The 18,885-nt window shown below is 53.4% G+C and overlaps 1 protein-coding gene across 1 annotated transcript in view; it reads left to right on the forward strand.

Annotated features, from left to right (window-relative positions):
* Window positions 1-588: 588 nt before the first annotated feature.
* Window positions 589-18,885, forward strand: part of ATP1A1 (ATPase Na+/K+ transporting subunit alpha 1) — an 83,490-nt gene continuing 65,193 nt past the window's right edge. The window contains exon 1 of the mRNA XM_068271009.1: window positions 589-694. Within this exon, the coding sequence (XP_068127110.1) occupies window positions 683-694 (12 nt within the window). The 5' untranslated portion in view covers window positions 589-682. The remainder of the gene's footprint in view (window positions 695-18,885) is intronic.

Consider the following 18,885-nt stretch of genomic DNA (forward strand, 5'->3'; position numbering starts at 1 on the left):
GTGCCTTAGGGAGAAGTAGCAGGCATGCTCGCCTTAGGGAGTGGCAGGGACGCGTGCCGTAGGGAGTAGCTGGGCATGCGTGCCGTAGGGAGAAGTAGCGGGCATGCTTGCCGTAGGGAGAGGCGGGGATGTGCGCCGTAGGGAGTAGCTGGGCATGCGCGCCGTAGGGACTGGCGGGGATGCGTGCCTTAGGGAGAAGTAGCAGGCATGCTCGCCTTAGGGAGTGGCAGGGACATGTGCCGTAGGGAGTAGCTGAGCATGCGCGCTGTAGGGAGAGGCGGAGATGCGCGTGGAGTATACCTGTGAGGAGGAGATGCACACAGTGAGGTGAATTAGCCGGGGCTGCGCTGGAGGGAGAGTTGGGGACGCTATCTGAGGAGTAGCCGGGGACGCGCTCTGAATTTGCCTGTGAGTTGGAGCGGGGACGCGCGCTGTGAAGCGAGAGGCGGGGACGCGCAGTGTAGTTAGAGGCGGGGACGCGCGCTGTGAAGTGAGAGGCGGGGACGCGCGCTGTGAAGCAGCTGGGGGCGGAGTTACCTGTGAGGCGGAGCGCTGCCCGGGAGACGGGTGACGTCAGCCGGCAGGCGGGATATATATATAGGCGTACTGGCGGGGGCGGGTTACAGACGGAGGTGCAGTGCGGACGGAGCCGGTCGGAGGAGATCATACATCAGCAGCCACCATGGGATACGGGGTGAGAGCGGCATGCCCGGCCTCTGTATACATATAAATATAATACATATGTACTCCGCCTGTATATGATCTGTACATGCAGCCGGGACACGTGACCTCCCTATATGGCGCCTCACATGGGGGCCAGCCTGCTGTGTGACCGGGGGAGGGGCCAGCCTGCTGCTAGGGGGGTATACAGGGGGCAGGGTGGAGGTATTGGGGGTCCCAGGCTCTATACAGGGGGCAGGCTGGGAGTACAGGGGGCAGGTTGGTGCTAGGGGGGTATACAGGGGGCAGGGTGGAGGTATTGGGGGTCCCAGGCTCTATACAGGATGCAGGCTGGGAGTACAGGGGGCAGGTTGGTGCTAGGGGGGTATACAGGTGGCAAGGTGGTGGTATTGGGGTCCCAGACTCTATACAGGGGCAGGCTGGGGGTATTGGGGTCCCAGACTCTATACAGGGGCAGGCTGGGGGTATTGGGGTCCCAGACTCTATACAGGGGGCAAGCTGGAGGTATTGGGGTCCCAGACTCTATACAGGGGGCAAGCTGGAGGTATTGGGGTCCCAGACTCTATACAGGGGGCAAGCTGGAGGTATTGGGGTCCCAGACTCTATACAGGGGGCAAGCTGGAGGTATTGGGGTCCCAGACTCTATACAGGGGCAGGCTGGGGGTATTGGGGTCCCAGACTCTATACAGGGGGCAAACTGGAGGTATTGGGGTCCCAGACTCTATACAGGGGCAGGCTGGGGGTACAGGGGGCAGGTTGGTGGTATTGAAGGTTCCCAGGTGTTATACAGGAGGCTGGTTGGTGGTATTGGAGGTTCCCAGGCTCTATACTGGGGCAGGCTGGGGGTACATGGGGCAGGTTAATTGTATTGGGGGTTCCCATGCTCCATAAATTGGGCTGATTGGTGGCATTAGGGGTCCCAGGCTGTATACAGGGGGCAGACTGGGGGTACAGGGGGCAGGTTGGTGATATTGGGGGTCCCAGACTCTGTACAGGAGGCAGTTTGGGGGTTCCCAGGACCTATACATGGGTTAGGTAACCTAAGTTAGGTTGATTTGTATTGGGGGTACTTGGAGTGGGACATGGGGCAGGTTGGTGGTATTGAGGGTTCCAGGCTCTATACATGGGGCAGGTTGGTGGGATTTGGGGTTCCAAGTCCTATACATGTTTCAAGTTGATTTTTATTGGGGGTACATGGTGTGAGTTGGGGGTTGCGGGCAGTATACTAGTGGCAGGCTGGTGGAATTGGTGTTCCATGTGCTATACATGGGGCAGGTTGGTGGTTTTCAGGTTCTATGCAAGGGTCTTATTGGAGGTATTGACAGGCTTCAGGTTGTTGTAGAGTAGGTTTTACGTTCTGTATGTGGGGCAGGTTGGTAGTATTGGTAGTCCTTGGCGCTCTGTGTTTGGGGCAGGTTAGTGGTAATAAGGGTTTACGTGCTCCAGATATGGTGTAAGTTAGCAGGGTATTATTTAGTATGTATGTAGTGACTTACTCTTCCAAAGCTCTTTAGAGTATATTTAGGCTTGTCACTGACAGTGTTTGGTGATACTGTGGGTTCCTCCTATTCTGTACATGGTGGTATGAGGGGTTTCCATGCTTCAGATATGGAGAAAGTTGAAGGGGTTAATGATATGGGGTTTAGTTGGTGGTGTGAGGGCTTACCAGGATTTATTCTTGTGCAAGCTGGTGGTATCAGGGGTTTCCAGGCTCCAGATATGGGTTGGAGGCTTCTACCAGGCTTCATGTCTGTGGTGTGTTGGGATGTTTGGAGTGGCTTCCTAGACTTTGTATTTTGTGGTGTGGGTTGACTGTGGTATTGAGGACTCCTAGACTCCAGATATGGGTGGAGGGGGTTGGGATGGGGATATTTGGGGTTCCTAGGCTCAGGCTATGGTAGAGGTGGTTGGGGTGATGTTATTGGAGGTTCCTAGGCTTCCAGGTATGGGAAAAGTTTGTTTGCTGCTGGGTTGTTCTCCAGCCTCTAAGTTCAGTATGGTAGCTGGGGAAAAAAGGGGATAAATCTTCAGGGTATGCGGAGAATGGTGGCAATAGAGCGAAGGAGGGAGTTGGATATTTTGGCAGTCTCTAGATAGTGTGGTTATATATACTTCTGTAATAGATGGACCTGCAACTCTGTTGGACAGTAGGGGGGGGGGTCCTGGTTCTGCCGCATCTATGTGTGCGTGGTGCAGTATCTGTATGGGAAGGGGTGTTAGGGGCGGAGCCACTTCTGGATAGTGTGGGGAGATGCGGAGAGTGGTTGGTAGTGCAAATGAGGTTAATGGGTAGAAAGCTGCCAATGTTCGGCAATGTGGGGCACCCAGAACGACGCCTTATTGTCCTGAAATCCGAGAGGTTCCAGATTAGGTGTGTGTGCTAGTTCTCCGTTAGAGTATCTAGGTCAGGGCTAGTGCTGAACTCTTTGTAATGTTTTCTGTGATTCTTGCTAATGGAACCATCTTCTACATGAAATGTGTATTTGACCACCACTGATACTGGTGTCTGCAGAGGTGGACCCATTTATGTGGAATTATCTCTGCAGGAAGTTAGGTGCCAACACCTCTCAAAAGTTAGCAACCTGGTGTAATTTTGAGGAGTCTTGGCTAACTTACTCCTGGGGTTTGTCCAACCCTAGAGAAGACTTGTATCAGTGATACAAGTTCGACTGGCACACCATGTCAATTCTCCAAGCGAGTTTATTGTTTGCACAGCATGACAATTGTTTCGGGGCGACGGAGGGTCCCCTTCATCAATATAGATAGTGCAGACAAACCTGAAATCGCATAGAGAAGACCTCTATGTATGGCTTTCTTGTCTCCAGACTCATTACTTGCACAGTAATGTGTTTTTCCTCTCATCTCAATGGGTTGTGTGATGGTTGGGGGGGGGGGGATACAGAAACTATTTTTTTTTGTGTTTTTTTTTATTACCTTAAACAATACTAGTAGCCTGGCAGCCCTGCTGGTCTATTTGTCCTCAGTAGTGTCTGACTCGCACCAGAAACAAGCTTGCAGCTAATCTGATCTGCTGCATTCTTGTTCAGGGTCTATCGCTGAAAGTATTAGAGGATCAGCAGTACTGCCAGGCAACTGGTATTGTATAAAAGGCAATAAATATGGCAGCCACCATATCCCTCTTGTTTCAGTTGTCCTTTAAGGCGGGGGTCTGTAGTGTAATGGGTTCCTGAGCCGGTCTTGACTTGGGGTTCTACAGAGTAAAGTGTGGATTGTAGTACAGCCTTTGGGGGGGGGTCTGCATCTGCAGCGTATTGGCGTTGTGGGTCAGTCTTGGGGGAAATGTTGTATCTGGACTGTTGAGCTGGTGTCTGCAGGAGAAATGACAGATATTGGTTGGGTATTCTGTTTCGGGAAATTGTCGTGTCTGGTATCTGTGAAATAAATGAGGTTTGACGTCTCCGTCCTAAATGGCATACAGGGCTGTTTGATCTGGTTTGTTTGGCATACACGAGATGTTGGAGACTCTGTCTCGGGAACGTCACATTTGAGTTCAGCTGGTGTATTTTAGAATAGATGAGATGTTGGTTGGAGACTCAGTCTTGGAATATGTCACATTTGGGTTCATCTGGTGTGTTTAGAATAGATGAGATGTTGGTTGGAGACTCTGTCTCGGGAACGTCACATTTGGGTTTAGCTGGTGTATTTTAGAATAAATGAGATGTTGGTTGGAGACCCAGTCTCGGGGGCATGTCACGTTTGGCCTGAGTTGATCTGGTGTATTTAGAATGGATAAGATGTTGGTTGGAGACTCAGTCTTGGAATAGGTCACATTTGGGTTCATCTGGTGTGTTTAGAATGGATGAGATGTCGGTTGGAGACTCCGTTCCGTGGACCTGTCATGTTTGAGCTGCTGTGTTTAGAATAAATGGCAGGTGAAGCGTTTGCTTGTTCCGTTCTAGTCTTGGCCCTCCTCCATTTTGCTGCATCGACTTAACATCCGTGTCTGTTCTTTTGCATCCCACCATTAATCTTCCACCTCCGTGTGTCTGCTGCATTGTGGGTAGCTCTTGGACGGTCTCCATCACTGCAGTGGAGGCTCCTGGCAGGGATGGGTTAAGTGTCAGCTTTTCCGGCAGCAGAGACCCTGCATTGCAGGGAGGACTGGCGCTGCAGCTAATGTCTGAGGATGGCGTGTGGCTGCCGGCTCCCTGGTGCCAGGGGTCTTCTGCTGGTGCCCTCGGAGTCTGCCGGCTACAATGGCCTTTCACTTGTAAATTGGCATCTGCAGCATGTTGCCAGCTGTCTGCTGCACAGACCCCTTCCAGGAATTCTTGGCTGCCCTGGACGGTGTCTGTTTAATGATCTATGTGGCTCTGTTGTGTCTGCACGTCCTGCCCGTAGTGCCAGCTTGTTGCCCGCAAAGCTTGCAGTCTAGTAGACACATGCAGGCCAGGAGCCTGGGGCTGCCGTCGTTTGTAGTGCTGTGATGTCACATGGAGGAGCCGAGATCTCAGGTGACAGAAACATTATCTGAGTAATGTGACCCTGGGGTCGGTGTGCCAGGCTGTGCATTGAGCGGATATGCAGCATTGTGTAACCAGGCTCTCTGGGGCCCCCCGAGGGTTCTCCTCGTAATGTACAGGTTGTCCTGAAGACGCAGCAGGGCAGTGAAGGGTTAATGGTGTTATTCTCTGACATGTAGCTCTGTCAGGTGACTGTGTTAACCCTTGCAGGCAGCTGCGATCTGCTGGGGCTGGTTAGACAGGTGCATCCTGTTGTGAAGGGGTTAATGGGTTTAGCGTGTAGTTTGTGTGGACCTCCTGTGGTAGCAGAGCTGGGTTGGCCTTCAGGGGGTTTCATATGACTTCTGAGTATCAGTAGAGATCCCAGGCCTCGCAGAAGGGAACCTCAGGAATTGCCCCAAGTGCAGGACTTGTCTGACCTTGAAAGCATATGGAGAGGTCAGGCTTGTCTGCAGCCTGTGGAGCTATGGGGGGGGGGGGGGGGGGGAGGAGGTGCTGTGCTTCACTGCTACCTGCTGCAGCTCTGCAACTTTGCATCTGTCAGACCTCGGGAGTCTGCATGTCGTGCATGAGACCCCACAGAAAAGTGTAATGTGCAAAAATAACTGTACAATAAAGTATATTCTCTCTCATACCTGTGCCCCTCTGCCAGTGTGTGTGGGTGGTGTGCCCCTCTGCCAGTGTGTGTGGGTGGTGTGCCCCTCTGCCAGTGTGTGTGTGTGGTGTGCCCCTCTGCCAGTGTGTGGTGTGCCCCTCTGCCAGTGTGTGTGTGTGTGGTGTGCCCCTCTGCCAGTGTGTGTGGTGTGCCCCTCTGCCAGTGTGTGTGTGTGTGGTGTGCCCCTCTGCCAGTGTGTGTGTGTGGTGTGCCCCTCTGCCAGTGTGTGTGTGGTGTGCCCCTCTGCCAGTGTGTGTGTGTGGTGTGCCCCTCTGCCAGTGTGTGTGTGTGGTGTGCCCCTCTGCCAGTGTGTGTGTGTGGTGTGCCCTTCTGCCAGTGTGTGTGTGTGGTGTGCCCTTCTGCCAGTGTGTGTGTGTGGTGTGCCCTTCTGCCAGTGTGTGTGTGTGGTGTGCCCTTCTGCCAGTGTGTGTGTGTGGTGTGCCCTTCTGCCAGTGTGTGTGTGTGGTGTGCCCTTCTGCCAGTGTGTGTGCCCCTCTGCCAGTGTGTGTGCCCCTCTGCCAGTGTGTGTGTGTGGACAGCGTGCCCCTCTGCCAGTGTGTGTGTGTGTGTGTGTGTGTGGACAGCGTGCCCCTATGCCCCCCCCCCCCCCCTTCCGTATGTATGTGTACGATAAGCCTCTCTTCCCTGTGTGCTTCTTGGTCTCTCCTTTGCATGGTGTAAATGCAGTGTACCCCTCGGCCTCTCCTGTGTCCAGTAGTGTGTAGTGTGCCTGTCTGCTGCGTGTCTCTGGTGTGGCCCTCTGCCGTGTGTGTGTATGTATATACATAGAACACTGTCACCTATGCTCCATGTATTTGTGTTGTCTGTCTTGTTTGTTTTTCATACCTGGGGGTGGGCTATGACTATTTACGGCACTTGAAGACCAAGCCAAGGTGGATAATTTGCATAGTCCTCTGTCAACTCTGAATTAGATGTATGTCATTGTCCATTCCTAGTGAGATTCTCACATGTCCTGTTTTTAATGAGGACCTATCAGGTTGGTGCTGGGTGGTCTGTCCAGGAGCCTGATGGGAATTGTGACGCTGGGGCAATTGGCCGTTCTGAGGAGCCCAGGGTACAGGAATGCTGAAGTTTGTCCAGCCTTTCCATGTCGGCTGCAGGAATTCTGGGAACTCTGTACCAGGGAAAGGTCCCCTTCAGAGACACAAAAAGTTGTTAGTCTAGTTTACATGTCAAAAGTGTAAACATTGCTTGCCTCACTTCCTTCAGGGCAGTTGTTGTGGGGAGGGGACTGTAGCTGTGAACTCAGTCAAGACGTCCTTGTACAATAGAGACAGCTCTGCATTGCTTTTGTAAGATATGCATGTTTCCCCCTCATGTGGTATCTCGTACCTAACTGTGTGTGTGTGTCTGTGTGTGTCTAGGGAGTATTGCCATAAACTGGATTGGTCAGGTGCTAACTTTAACTTTTGTGAGTTGATTAGAATTATTTTGCAGTGGCGTTGTGTGGCCTGGACCGCTTCCTGTTGTCACCATGGTGGTGTCGTACTGCCTGTACTGCTTCCTGTTGTCACTTGGTGGCGTTGTGCTACCTGTTCTGCTTCCTGTTGTCACACGGTGGCGTTGTACTCCCTGTACTGCTTCCTGTTGTCACGCGGTGGCGTTGTACTCCCTGTACTGCTTCCTGTTGTCACGCGGTGGCGTTGTACTCCCTGCACGGCTTCCTGTTGTCACGCGGTGGCGTTGTACTCCCTACACTGCTTCCTGTTGTCACGCGGTGGCGTTGTACTCCCTACACTGCTTCCTGTTGTCACGCGGTGGCGTTGTACTCCCTGCACTGCTTCCTGTTGTCACGCGGTGGCGTTGTACTCCCTGCACTGCTTCCTGTTGTCACGCGGTGGCGTTGTACTCCCTGCACTGCTTCCTGTTGTCACGCGGTGGCGTTGTACTCCCTGCACTGCTTCCTGTTGTCACGCGGTGGCGTTGTACTCCCTGCACTGCTTCCTGTTGTCACGCGGTGGCGTTGTACTCCCTGCACGGCTTCCTGTTGTCACGCGGTGGCGTTGTACTCCCTGCACTGCTTCCTGTTGTCACGCGGTGGCGTTGTACTCCCTGCACGGCTTCCTGTTGTCACGCGGTGGCGTTGTACTCCCTGCACGGCTTCCTGTTGTCACGCGGTGGCGTTGTACTCCCTGCACGGCTTCCTGTTGTCACGCGGTGGCGTTGTACTCCCTGCACTGCTTCCTGTTGTCACGCGGTGGCGTTGTACTCCCTGCACTGCTTCCTGTTGTCACGCGGTGGCGTTGTGCTCCCTGCACTGCTTCCTGTTGTCACGCGGTGGTGTTGTATTCCCTGCACCGCTTCCTGTTGTCACGCGGTGGCGTTGTGCTCCCTGTACCGCTTCCTGTTGTCACTCGGTGGCATCGTGCTGCCTGTTCCGCTTCCTGTTGTCACCATGGTGGCGTTGTATTCCCTGTACTGCTTCCTGTTGTCACATGGTGACATCATACCCTGCACTGCTTCCTGTTGTCACATGGTGGCGTTGTACTCCCTGTACTGCTTCCTGTTGTCACATGGTGGCATCATACCCTGCACTGCTTCCTGTTGTCACATGGTGGCGTTGTACTCCCTGCACTGCTTCCTGATGTCACCATGGTGGTGTCGTAGTCCCAGGACTGCTTCCTGTTGTCAGACGGTGGCGTTGTACTCCCTGTACCGCTTCCTGTTGTCACGCGGTGGCGTCGTACTCCCTGTACTGCTTCCTGTTGTCACGCGGTGGCGTTGTACTCCCTGTACTGCTTCCTGTTGTCACCATGTTGGCGTCGTACTCCCTGTACTGCTTCCTGTTGTCACGCGGTGGCGTCGTACTCCCTGTACTGCTTCCTGTTGTCACACGGTGGCGTCGTACTCCCTGTACTGCTTCCTGTTGTCACACGGTGGCATCATACCCTGCACTGCTTCCTGTTGTCACCATGGTGGCGGTGTACTCCCTGTACTGCTTCCTGTTGTCACACGGTGGCATCATACCCTGCACTGCTTCCTGTTGTCACATGGTGGCGTTGTACTCCCTGTACTGCTTCCTGTTGTCACGCGGTGGCATCATACCCTGCACTGCTTCCTGTTGTCACATGGTGGCGTTGTACTCCCTGTACTGCTTCCTGTTGTCACGCGGTGACGTTGTACTCCTCGTACCGCTTCCTGTTGTCACCATGTTGGTGTCGTACTCCCTGTACCGCTTCCTGATGTCACCATGGTGGTGTCGTAGTCCCAGTACTGCTTCCTGTTGTCACACGGTGGCGTTGTACTCCCTGTACCGCTTCCTGTTGTCACCATGTTGGTGTCGTACTCCCTGTACCGCTTCCTGTTGTCACATGGTGGCGTTGTACTCCCTGTACTGCTTCCTGTTGTCACGCGGTGGCGTCATGCTGCCTGTTCTGCTTCCTGTTGTCACCATGGTGGCGTTGTACTCCCTGTACTGCTTCCTGTTGTCACGCAGTGGCGTCATGCTGCCTGTTCCGCTTCCTGTTGTCACGCAGTGGCTTGGTACCCTGTACTGCTTCTTGTTGCCTGGTAGCATTGTGCCCTATACCACTTCCTATTGCTGCAATTTATGCCCTATACTTCCCGTTGCTGCCTGGTGACATGGTACCATTCCCTGGTATCATAGTGGCACCTTGCCCTGTACTGTTATGTTGCTGCCTGGTGGTGTGGTACTGTGTTCGTCCCCTGTTCTACATAGTGGCCCTGTACTACTGCCTGGTGGCACTCTACTGTCTCATGGTATTGCCATACCCTGTACCACTTCCTGTTTGCGTGGTACTATGCAACGCTTCCTGTTGTCACGTGGTAGTTGCTGTGTACTGGATGCTGTTGGTTTTGTGGTGCCTTACTGCTTCCTGATGTGTGAGATCGCTTCCTGGTTTGGTTGATGGTTCAGAATGACTCCTCCCGGGTTTCTCCAGAATTGGCCTGTGATGGATAAACCTGACACTGATCTGACTTTGTAAACTCTGGTGAATCTGGCTATAAAGGCAGAGATGCCAGCTGTATGTGGAGCAATACAAGACTGTCTGACAGTGATGTGACTTTGTGAGAGTTCTGCTCATGTTTGGTTGAAAGGAGCTGTGTGCTTTATCAGTCCCTGTACCCTGGTCACCTGGGCCTCTCCTATACACCACATAAGTACTGCACCGTATGGCCTCTCTTCTCCCCCATACAGGTCCTGCACCATAGAAGCTGTGCGGTATCTGTGCTTGTACCCTGGCCGCCCAGGCGACTCGTGACTACTTTCTTCCCACACAAGTCCTGTACTGTAGAAGCTGCATCAGTCCCAATACCCTGGTCACCCAGGCCCTCCTCTCCCCTACACAAGTCCCGCCGTGTATGGCCTCTCCTCTCCCCTACACAAGTCCTGCAGTGTATGGCCTCTCCCCTACACAAGTCCCGCAGTGTATGGCCTCTCCTCTCCCCTACACTAGTCCTGCAGTGTATGGCCTCTCCTCTCCCCTACACTAGTCCTGCACTGTATGGCCTCTCCTCTCCCCTACACTAGTCCTGCACTGTATGGCCTCTCCTCTCCCCTACACTAGTCCTGCACTGTATGGCCTCTCCTCTCCCCTACACTAGTCCTGCACTGTATGGCCTCTCCTCTCCCCTACACAAGTCCTGCACTGTATGGCCTCTCCTCTGCCCCACACAAGTCCTGCACTGTATGGCCTCTCCTCTCCCCTACACTAGTCCTGCACTGTATGGCCTCTCCTCTCTCCTACACAAGTCCTGCACTGTATGGCCTCTCCTCTCTCCTACACAAGTCCTGCACTGTATGGCCTCTCCTCTCCCCTACACAAGTCCTGCACTGTATGGCCTCTCCTCTCCCCTACACAAGTCCTGCAGTGTATGGCCTCTCTTCTCCCCTACACAAGTCCTGCAGTGTATGGCCTCTCCTCTCCCCTACACAAGTCCTGCACTGTATGGCCTCTCCTCTCCCCTACACAAGTCCTGCACTGTATGGCCTCTCCTCTCCCCTACACAAGTCCTGCACTGTATGGCCTCTCCTCTCCCCTACACAAGTCCTGCACTGTATGGCCTCTCCTCTCCCCTACACAAGTCCTGCACTGTATGGCCTCTCCTCTCCCCTACACAAGTCCTGCACTGTATGGCCTCTCCTCTCCCCTACACAAGTCCTGCACTGTATGGCCTCTCCTCTCCCCTACACAAGTCCTGCACTGTATGGCCTCTCCTCTCCCCTACACAAGTCCTGCACTGTATGGCCTCTCCTCTCCCCTACACAAGTCCTGCACTGTACGGCCTCTCCTCTCCCCTACACAAGTCCTGCACTGTACGGCCTCTCCTCTCCCCTACACAAGTCCTGCACTGTACGGCCTCTCCTCTCCCCTACACAAGTCCTGCACTGTACGGCCTCTCCTCTGCCCCACACAAGTCCTGCTCTGTATGGCCTCTCCTATCTTTCTCCCCACACATGTCCTGCTCTGTATGGCCTCTCCTATCTTTCTCCCCACACATGTCCTGCACTGTAGAAGCTGTATCAGTCCCAATACCCTGGTCACCCAGGCCCTCCTCTCCCCACACAAGTCCTGCACTGTATGGCCTCTTCTCTGCCCCACACAAGTCCTGCAGTGTATGGCCTCTCCTCTCCCCACACATGCCCTGCAGTGTAGTTGTATCAGTCCCAATACTCTGGTTGCCCAAGCCTCTCCTCTCCCTACACAAGTCCTGCAGTGTATGGCCTCTCCCCACACATGCCCTGCACTGTAGAAGTTGTATCAGTCCCAATACTCTAGTTGCCCAGGCCTCTCCTCTCCCCCACACAAGTCCTGCTCCGTATGGCCTCTCCTCTCCCCCACACAAGTCCTGCACTGTATGGCCTCTCCTCTGCCCCACACAAGTCCTGCACTGTATGGCCTCTCCTCTGCCCCACACAAGTCCTGCACTGTATGGCCTCTCCTCTGCCCCACACAAGTTCTGCACTGTATGGCCTCTCCTCTGCCCCACACAAGTCCTGCAGTGTATGGCCTCTCCTCTCCCCTACACAAGTCCTGCAGTGTATGGCCTCTCCTCTCCCCTACACAAGTCCTGCAGTGTATGGCCTCTCCTCTCCCCTACACAAGTCCTGCAGTGTATGGCCTCTCCTCTCCCCTACACAAGTCCTGCAGTGTATGGCCTCTCCTCTCCCCTACACAAGTCCTGCAGTGTATGGCCTCTCCTCTCCCCTACACAAGTCCTGCAGTGTATGGCCTCTCCTCTCCCCTACACAAGTCCTGCAGTGTATGGCCTCTCCTCTCCCCTACACAAGTCCTGCACTGTATGGCCTCTCCTCTCCCCTACACAAGTCCTGCACTGTATGGCCTCTCCTCTCCCCTACACAAGTCCTGCACTGTATGGCCTCTCCTCTCCCCACACAAGTCCTGCACTGTATGGTCTCTCCTCTCCCCACACAAGTCCTGCAGTGTATGGCCTCTCCTCTGCCCCACACAAGTCCTGCACTGTATGGCCTCTCCTCTGCCCCACACAAGTCCTGCACTGTATGGCCTCTCCTCTGCCCCACACAAGTCCTGCAGTGTATGGCCTCTCCTCTGCCCCACACAAGTCCTGCAGTGTATGGCCTCTCCTCTCCCCACACAAGTCCTGCACTGTATGGCCTCTCCTCTGCCCCACACAAGTCCTGCAGTGTATGGCCTCTCCTCTCCCCTACACAAGTCCTGCAGTGTATGGCCTCTCCTCTCCCCACACAAGTCCTGCACTGTATGGCCTCTCCTCTGCCCCACACAAGTCCTGCAGTGTATGGCCTCTCCTCTCCCCTACACAAGTCCTGCAGTGTATGGCCTCTCCTCTCCCCACACAAGTCCTGCACTGTATGGCCTCTCCTCTGCCCCACACAAGTCCTGCAGTGTATGGCCTCTCCTCTCCCCACACATGCCCTGCACTGTAGAAGTTGTATCAGTCCCAATACTCTGGTTGCCCAGGCCTCTCCTCTCCCCACACAAGTCCTGCACTGTATGGCCTCTCCTCTGCCCCACACAAGTCCTGCAGTGTATGGCCTCTCCTCTCCCCTACACAAGTCCTGCAGTGTATGGCCTCTCCTCTCCCCACACAAGTCCTGCACTGTATGGCCTCTCCTCTGCCCCACACAAGTCCTGCACTGTATGGCCTCTCCTCTGCCCCACACAAGTCCTGCAGTGTATGGCCTCTCCTCTGCCCCACACAAGTCCTGCAGTGTATGGCCTCTCCTCTCCCCACACAAGTCCTGCACTGTATGGCCTCTCCTCTGCCCCACACAAGTCCTGCAGCGTATGGCCTCTCCTCTCCCCCACACAAGTCCTGCAGCGTATGACCTCTCCTCTCCCCCACACAAGTCCTGCACTGTATGGCCTCTCCTCTCCCCCACACAAGTCCTGCACTGTATGGTCTCTCCTCTCCCCTACACAAGTCCTGCAGCGTATGGCCTCTCCTCTCCCCCACACAAGTCCTGCACTGTATGGCCTCTCCTCTCCCCTACACAAGTCCTGCAGTGTATGGCCTCTCCTCTCCCCTACACAAGTCCTGCAGCGTATGGCCTCTCCTCTCCCCTACACAAGTCCTGCAGTGTATGGCCTCTCCTCTCCCCTACACAAGTCCTGCAGTGTATGGCCTCTCCTCTCCCCTACACAAGTCCTGCAGTGTATGGCCTCTCCTCTCCCCACACATGCCCTGCACTGTATGGCCTCTCCTCACACATGCCCTGCACTGTAGAAGTTGTATCAGTCCCAATACTCTGGTTGCCCAGGCCTCTCCTCTCCCCACACAAGTCCTGCTCCGTAGCTCGTACTGTGGACCCTGCAGTGTTTGAGCTTGGGGAGAGGAATGTGAAGAGTGATCGTGTGGTTTGGCAGAGCTGTGCCATCTGTGCAGCGGAAGAGTGAATTCAGGGCCGGTGGTGGGACACAAGACTTGAACAAGCTGCTGACAGACTCGCAGTGTGTTCTTGCAGATCGTGGCCTCCGGATCCTATCTGGGTCAGAGTCCAGGAACTGCAGAGACTTAGCGGAGCAGATAATCTGCTGTACTTTTACCCTCTGGCTCACAGCCTGCTGATGGCTGGCATGCCGGCCTGCGAGGGGTTAACCCAGCGGAGGCTTAGTGAATGTGTAGGACATTGTGCAATGTTCCCGCAGGTAGGTGTGTTGTTCTCCTGCAGCCAGTTCCCAGGGCGTGTTATCCTGGCACTCTTCCCCTGGGCCCGGGGGCTATGGACTGTCCTAGCGCCATCCCTCCCTCCCTCTCTCTCCCACCCCTTCATCCAAACCACCTTTTCCTGCCTGGCCTGGGGCTGAGTCTGACCCGAGCAGTGGAGTTGTTTGTGTTGTCACTTTCACACACTTTTCCCCCTGCAGACTTCACGTTCCCGTCATAGCTTCCATTGTTCCTGGGCCCTTGTCCTTCCCTGAACTGCTCTGTACAGTCAGCTGTGACGGGAAAGTGTTCAGCCTGAGGTCTTTGTACTGGTAGACCTCGGTTTCTGCTCTCACTAGATTTATTTATTGGATTTATATAGTGCCAACATATGACATGAAAGGAGGTGCTGGATCGAGAGCTTCTTGGCAGAGAGTTAGGGCAGCGTGGAGGTGGGGTTGGACTCCTTGCAGAGGTAAGTTTTGAGGGCTTGTTTGAAGGTGGGGGAAAGCCTGATGGGCGATGGGAGAGAGTTCCACAGGATGGAGGCAGCTCTTGTGAAGTCTTGTAGTTGTGCATGGGCGTGCGAGATGCGTGGGGTGGTGAGGAGGAGGTCGTTGGAGGAGCGAAGTGGGTGGCCAGGTGTGTATCTGCTGACCAGGTCAGAGATGAAGGTCTGGCAAGATGTGTATAGATTTGTAGGCCATACATAGGATCTTGAAGCTGGTTCTGAAGCGAATTGGAAGCCAGTGAAGGGATTTACGTAGGGGAGTCGTGGAGACAGAGCGGTGGGAGGAGTAAATGAGTCTGGCTGCTGCGTTCATGATGGATTGTAGGGGGGGCGATGCGGTTTTGAGGAAGGCCTGACAGGAGGGAGTTGCAGTAGTCCAGGCGGGAGATGAGGGCATGGACAAGGAGTTTGGCAGTGTCTGGGGTTAGGAAAGGCCAGATCTTGGAGATGTTGCATAAATGGAAATTGTAGGTCCTAACTATGGTTTGGATGTGGGGGGTGAAGGAGAGGGCTGAGTCCAGGGTGACACCCAGGCAGCAGGCTTGTGTGGTAGATTTAGGGACCAATACAGACTGGCGAGTCCAGGCACTTAAAGTAAACCTCCAGACTAAAAATCTACTCGGCAGCACTTTAATTTAGTATTTGAGATTTGAAGTCTAGCACGCGCAGCTGGGCGAGGTACACAGGACAGTTGGAACTTTATCTCGTGCTCCCTCTCACCTCCTTTCAACCAAAAAGATGGCTGCCCTCATGAAATCAGAAACCTTTGCCTGTTCTTTGAAAACAGGGGGTAAGAGATTATATTACCTATTTTAATTAACATAAAGTAACTTAATGATTGCATGCTTGTCTAGGCCGAAATTCCCCTTTAACCGCACTTGGGCCCATATGCAATTATTATTTTTTTTTTTTCCTGAGTTTTCTCCTAGGAGATGTGTTTTCAGCTTTTTAATTTAGAAAAGCCTTTCGGCACTTTGCAATGGAACAAGTGCTGTCAAAAGTATTTTGAGTACTTTTGCTTGCTTGGTGGTTCAGAAGGCACTTTGACAAGTTTGAAATTGATCTCCCATGAGAAAACTCAGGCGAGAAAGTGAATTGCATATAGGCCTCTGTGTCGAGCTTTGGCTGGTATTTTAGAAGACCATCCGGGTTTTCTACTGAATGACGATCGGTAGATGCAAATGACTGCAGTTGGAAACCTGTAAAGTTGGCCAGTGGGATTTTAAATGTCTCTCCTCCTCCAGCAGGAAGCTATGGGAGACAGCAAGGTCCATCTTTTCAGCTGTCTGCTATTGGAGGAGACCCCCCACTCTCCTAGCAGACAACGTGTTGTGCAATCGGCCTGGTTGGCTCGTTTGCCTGCCCTTTGGCCTTTCTTCAGGTGAGCGGTTTTTGTTCTCGTGTGCCGGGCAGATAATCGGATTATCTTGAAGGACATCTTGACAAGCCTCCTGTCTTGTGTAACCTCGTGCAGGCCCATCGTTGCGGAGCTGTAGACACATGCATAGGGTTTAATCCACGGCCCCCGTTTCATCACTCCTGAGGAACATGACGCCACGACTTGATGTGGCATGCCTGAGCTCCCTGTTGGCTCCGGGCCACACGGTGTGTGTTGTGCTGGCATCTGGGGTGTGGGAGGCAGATCCATGGACGTCCTTGGGACAAGGTCATAGGAGTTTGTACCTCCAGGGCACTGGAACTCATCGGTTGAATTTTACTAGCGAGAAGTTGCAGCTTGTTAATTTTTAATGGGTTTTCTTGTGACATTTTCTTATCCAGGGAATATGGTTGTAGTTTTATAGCCATTGTAAACTCTGCATGTCCTATCCTAGGAGTGTTTGGGGTGGGGAAAACCTCGGCTTTATGTGAACTTATCTGGCAGGTTCTGGAATACGGAGAGGAGCTTGAGCAGGAGTTCGGCCATCTTGTTTTCCTTTTACGTCCGGATATGGTTGAACAGCCTTTAGGTGCAGATCCTGTGACTAAACTTGTTGCCAGCTGCTAGACTTACTAGCTTTCTGTTTTCGGCTTGTTGTTGTTCTCACTGAAACTCACATAAAATGTATTCAGACACTTCAAATTATAGTGGACCACAGTATTTACTCTTGGAGTTGCAGGACTACACCGGACTAATGCCAGCACTATGGCCCAGAGTAACCCTGCCCCTTTCTACCACAGAGTTGGGGGGTGAGGGGGTTAGTGGCAGTTTAGAAGAGGCTGTGTATATAGGAGGGGGGGGGGGGGGGATCGGCAGGGTAGATGTGTATGGTGCAGGGGAGAGGGTGAGTGGGGGTTGTTAGAAGTGAGGCTTAAGCAGGTTAGAAGTGGTGACCAATGTGTATGGGGGGGGGGGGGGGGGGGCAGGTTAGTATTTGTGTGTGTGTGTGTGGCCAGGCTGTGCAACTTCGGCTTACAGGTTAGTTTGTGTGAATGGTGGGGGTATGGTCATGTTACACGTGTGTGTGTGTGTGTGTGTGTATGTATGGGGGGGGGTAGGATTTAGTTCCCGTACCTATATTGGGCAAGAAACGGTTATTGCTGGGATCAGTGTGTATGGTGGCAATATGGGCAGGTTGGTAGTGTGTATGGGCTGGGGGTGGCAGGAGAGGACTTGGTTAGGTTCCTGTACCTGTATTGGGCACAGTGTGTATGGTGGTGATATGGGCAGGTTAGGTGTGTATGGTGGTGATATGGGCAGGTTAGGTGTGTATGGTGGTGATATGGGCAGGTTAGGTGTGTGTGGGAGTGGCAGGATAGGACTTGGTTAGGTTCCCGTACCTGTATTGGGCACAGTGTGTATGGTGGTGATATGGGCAGGTTAGGTGTGTATGGTGGTGAGATGGGCAGGTTAGGGGTGTGGCTGGGTATGAGGATAGGACTTGGTTCCTGTACCTGTATTGGGCACGGTGTGAGTACACTGCCATGAATCTGATATTGCTAGGAGCAGTGTGTATGGTGCTGATATGGGCAGGTTGGTAGTGTGTATGGGGGGTAGTGGGGGTGGCAGGATAGGACTTGGTTCCGTACCTGTATTGGGCACAGTGTGTATGGTGGTGATATGGGCAGGTTAGGTGTGTATGGTGGTGATATGGGCAGGTTAGGTGTGAATGGTGGTGATATGGGCAGGTTAGGTGTGTATGGTGGTGATATGGGCAGGTTAGGTGTGTATGGTGGTGATATGGGAAGGTTAGGTGTGTGTGGGGGTGGCAGGCTAGGACTTGGTTCCTGTACCTGCATTGGGCACGGTGTAAGCACACGGCCATGAATCGGTTATTGCTGGGAGCGGTGTGTATGGTGGTGATATGGGCAGGTTGGTAGTGTATGGGTGCACGGTGTAAGCACACGGCCATGAAACGGTTATTGCCGGGAGCCGTGCCAGTGACATAGTCTCGGCTACTGGCGTGCTGGGGATCTGTGCCATGGAAACAGTCACACTAGTTTACGGAAACTGCCCTCCCTGTGCTGTGACTGCGGCATTGTGCAAGTGTCTGGGGGAGGGCTGCTGCTTAACTCCTGCTGAGCCAGAGATCATGTGACCACCTGACTCATGACCTGCCGATTAGGCTGTCTCTGGTGTCTGCTTGTCCTGTGTCTGCTGGGCTGGGCTTCCTGTGAGTGCGGCTGTGTCACTGGCTGGCTTCCTGCTCTGTGTGTGTCAGCTATCTGCCCACATAAGTCCTGGCTAGTGCCCCTCCCCTGTAATGTTCAGCAAGGGAAGGAATCCCCAGATCACTGATGCAGGCTTTGTACAGAGCTGGGAACTCGGAAGCACAGAGATCTCGCCTTGTGCTTTAGGGTATCCTCTGCTACTGGAATGGGGAGCTGCTACGTGTAGCACAGTCCTGTCCTCTCCTTGCGTGTGATGGTCAGTAGACCTGAACTCTTACACAGGACAGAAGGAAACCTAGAGAAATGCACCCCGTATGTATTTAGAGAGTTTAGCTTGTCTAATCCCCCCTCATTTGTGACTAATCACAAGTTGTAATTTGATTCATCCCTGTGTCACCTGACTGCCATGGCAGATAAGATCATTTGAAAGCACAGGATGTTAATGTCTGCTGCCATGAAAGCAGGAAGTAGACACACTGCATAATTATTGCAGGATTTGTATCCGCTGCAATGTTGTTGTTTTGTATTTCTTTAAAGGTTATTATGCTGTTGCTTATGTCTTAGAGCTGAGGGGAAGTTATGGGTCCAGGTCCACTTTAAAGCTGTATTGGTAGGAATTGGGCTGTGTGCATCTGACAGACCCTTGCCTGGGAGTAGAGTGGGTGTGTCTAGTGTGTGTACAGCATGCGGTGTGCGGGGTGATGGTGACATCCGAGCATATTGTTCTCTCACTAGTACCCGGTGTTTGCTGTATCGTCCCTTCACCATAGTAAGATGTGTCACTAGCCTAGAGTCTAGTGACTAGTGTGTGTACA

This window comes from Hyperolius riggenbachi, chromosome 2 (assembly GCF_040937935.1).
Source record: "Hyperolius riggenbachi isolate aHypRig1 chromosome 2, aHypRig1.pri, whole genome shotgun sequence".
Taxonomy (NCBI): domain Eukaryota; kingdom Metazoa; phylum Chordata; class Amphibia; order Anura; family Hyperoliidae; genus Hyperolius; species Hyperolius riggenbachi.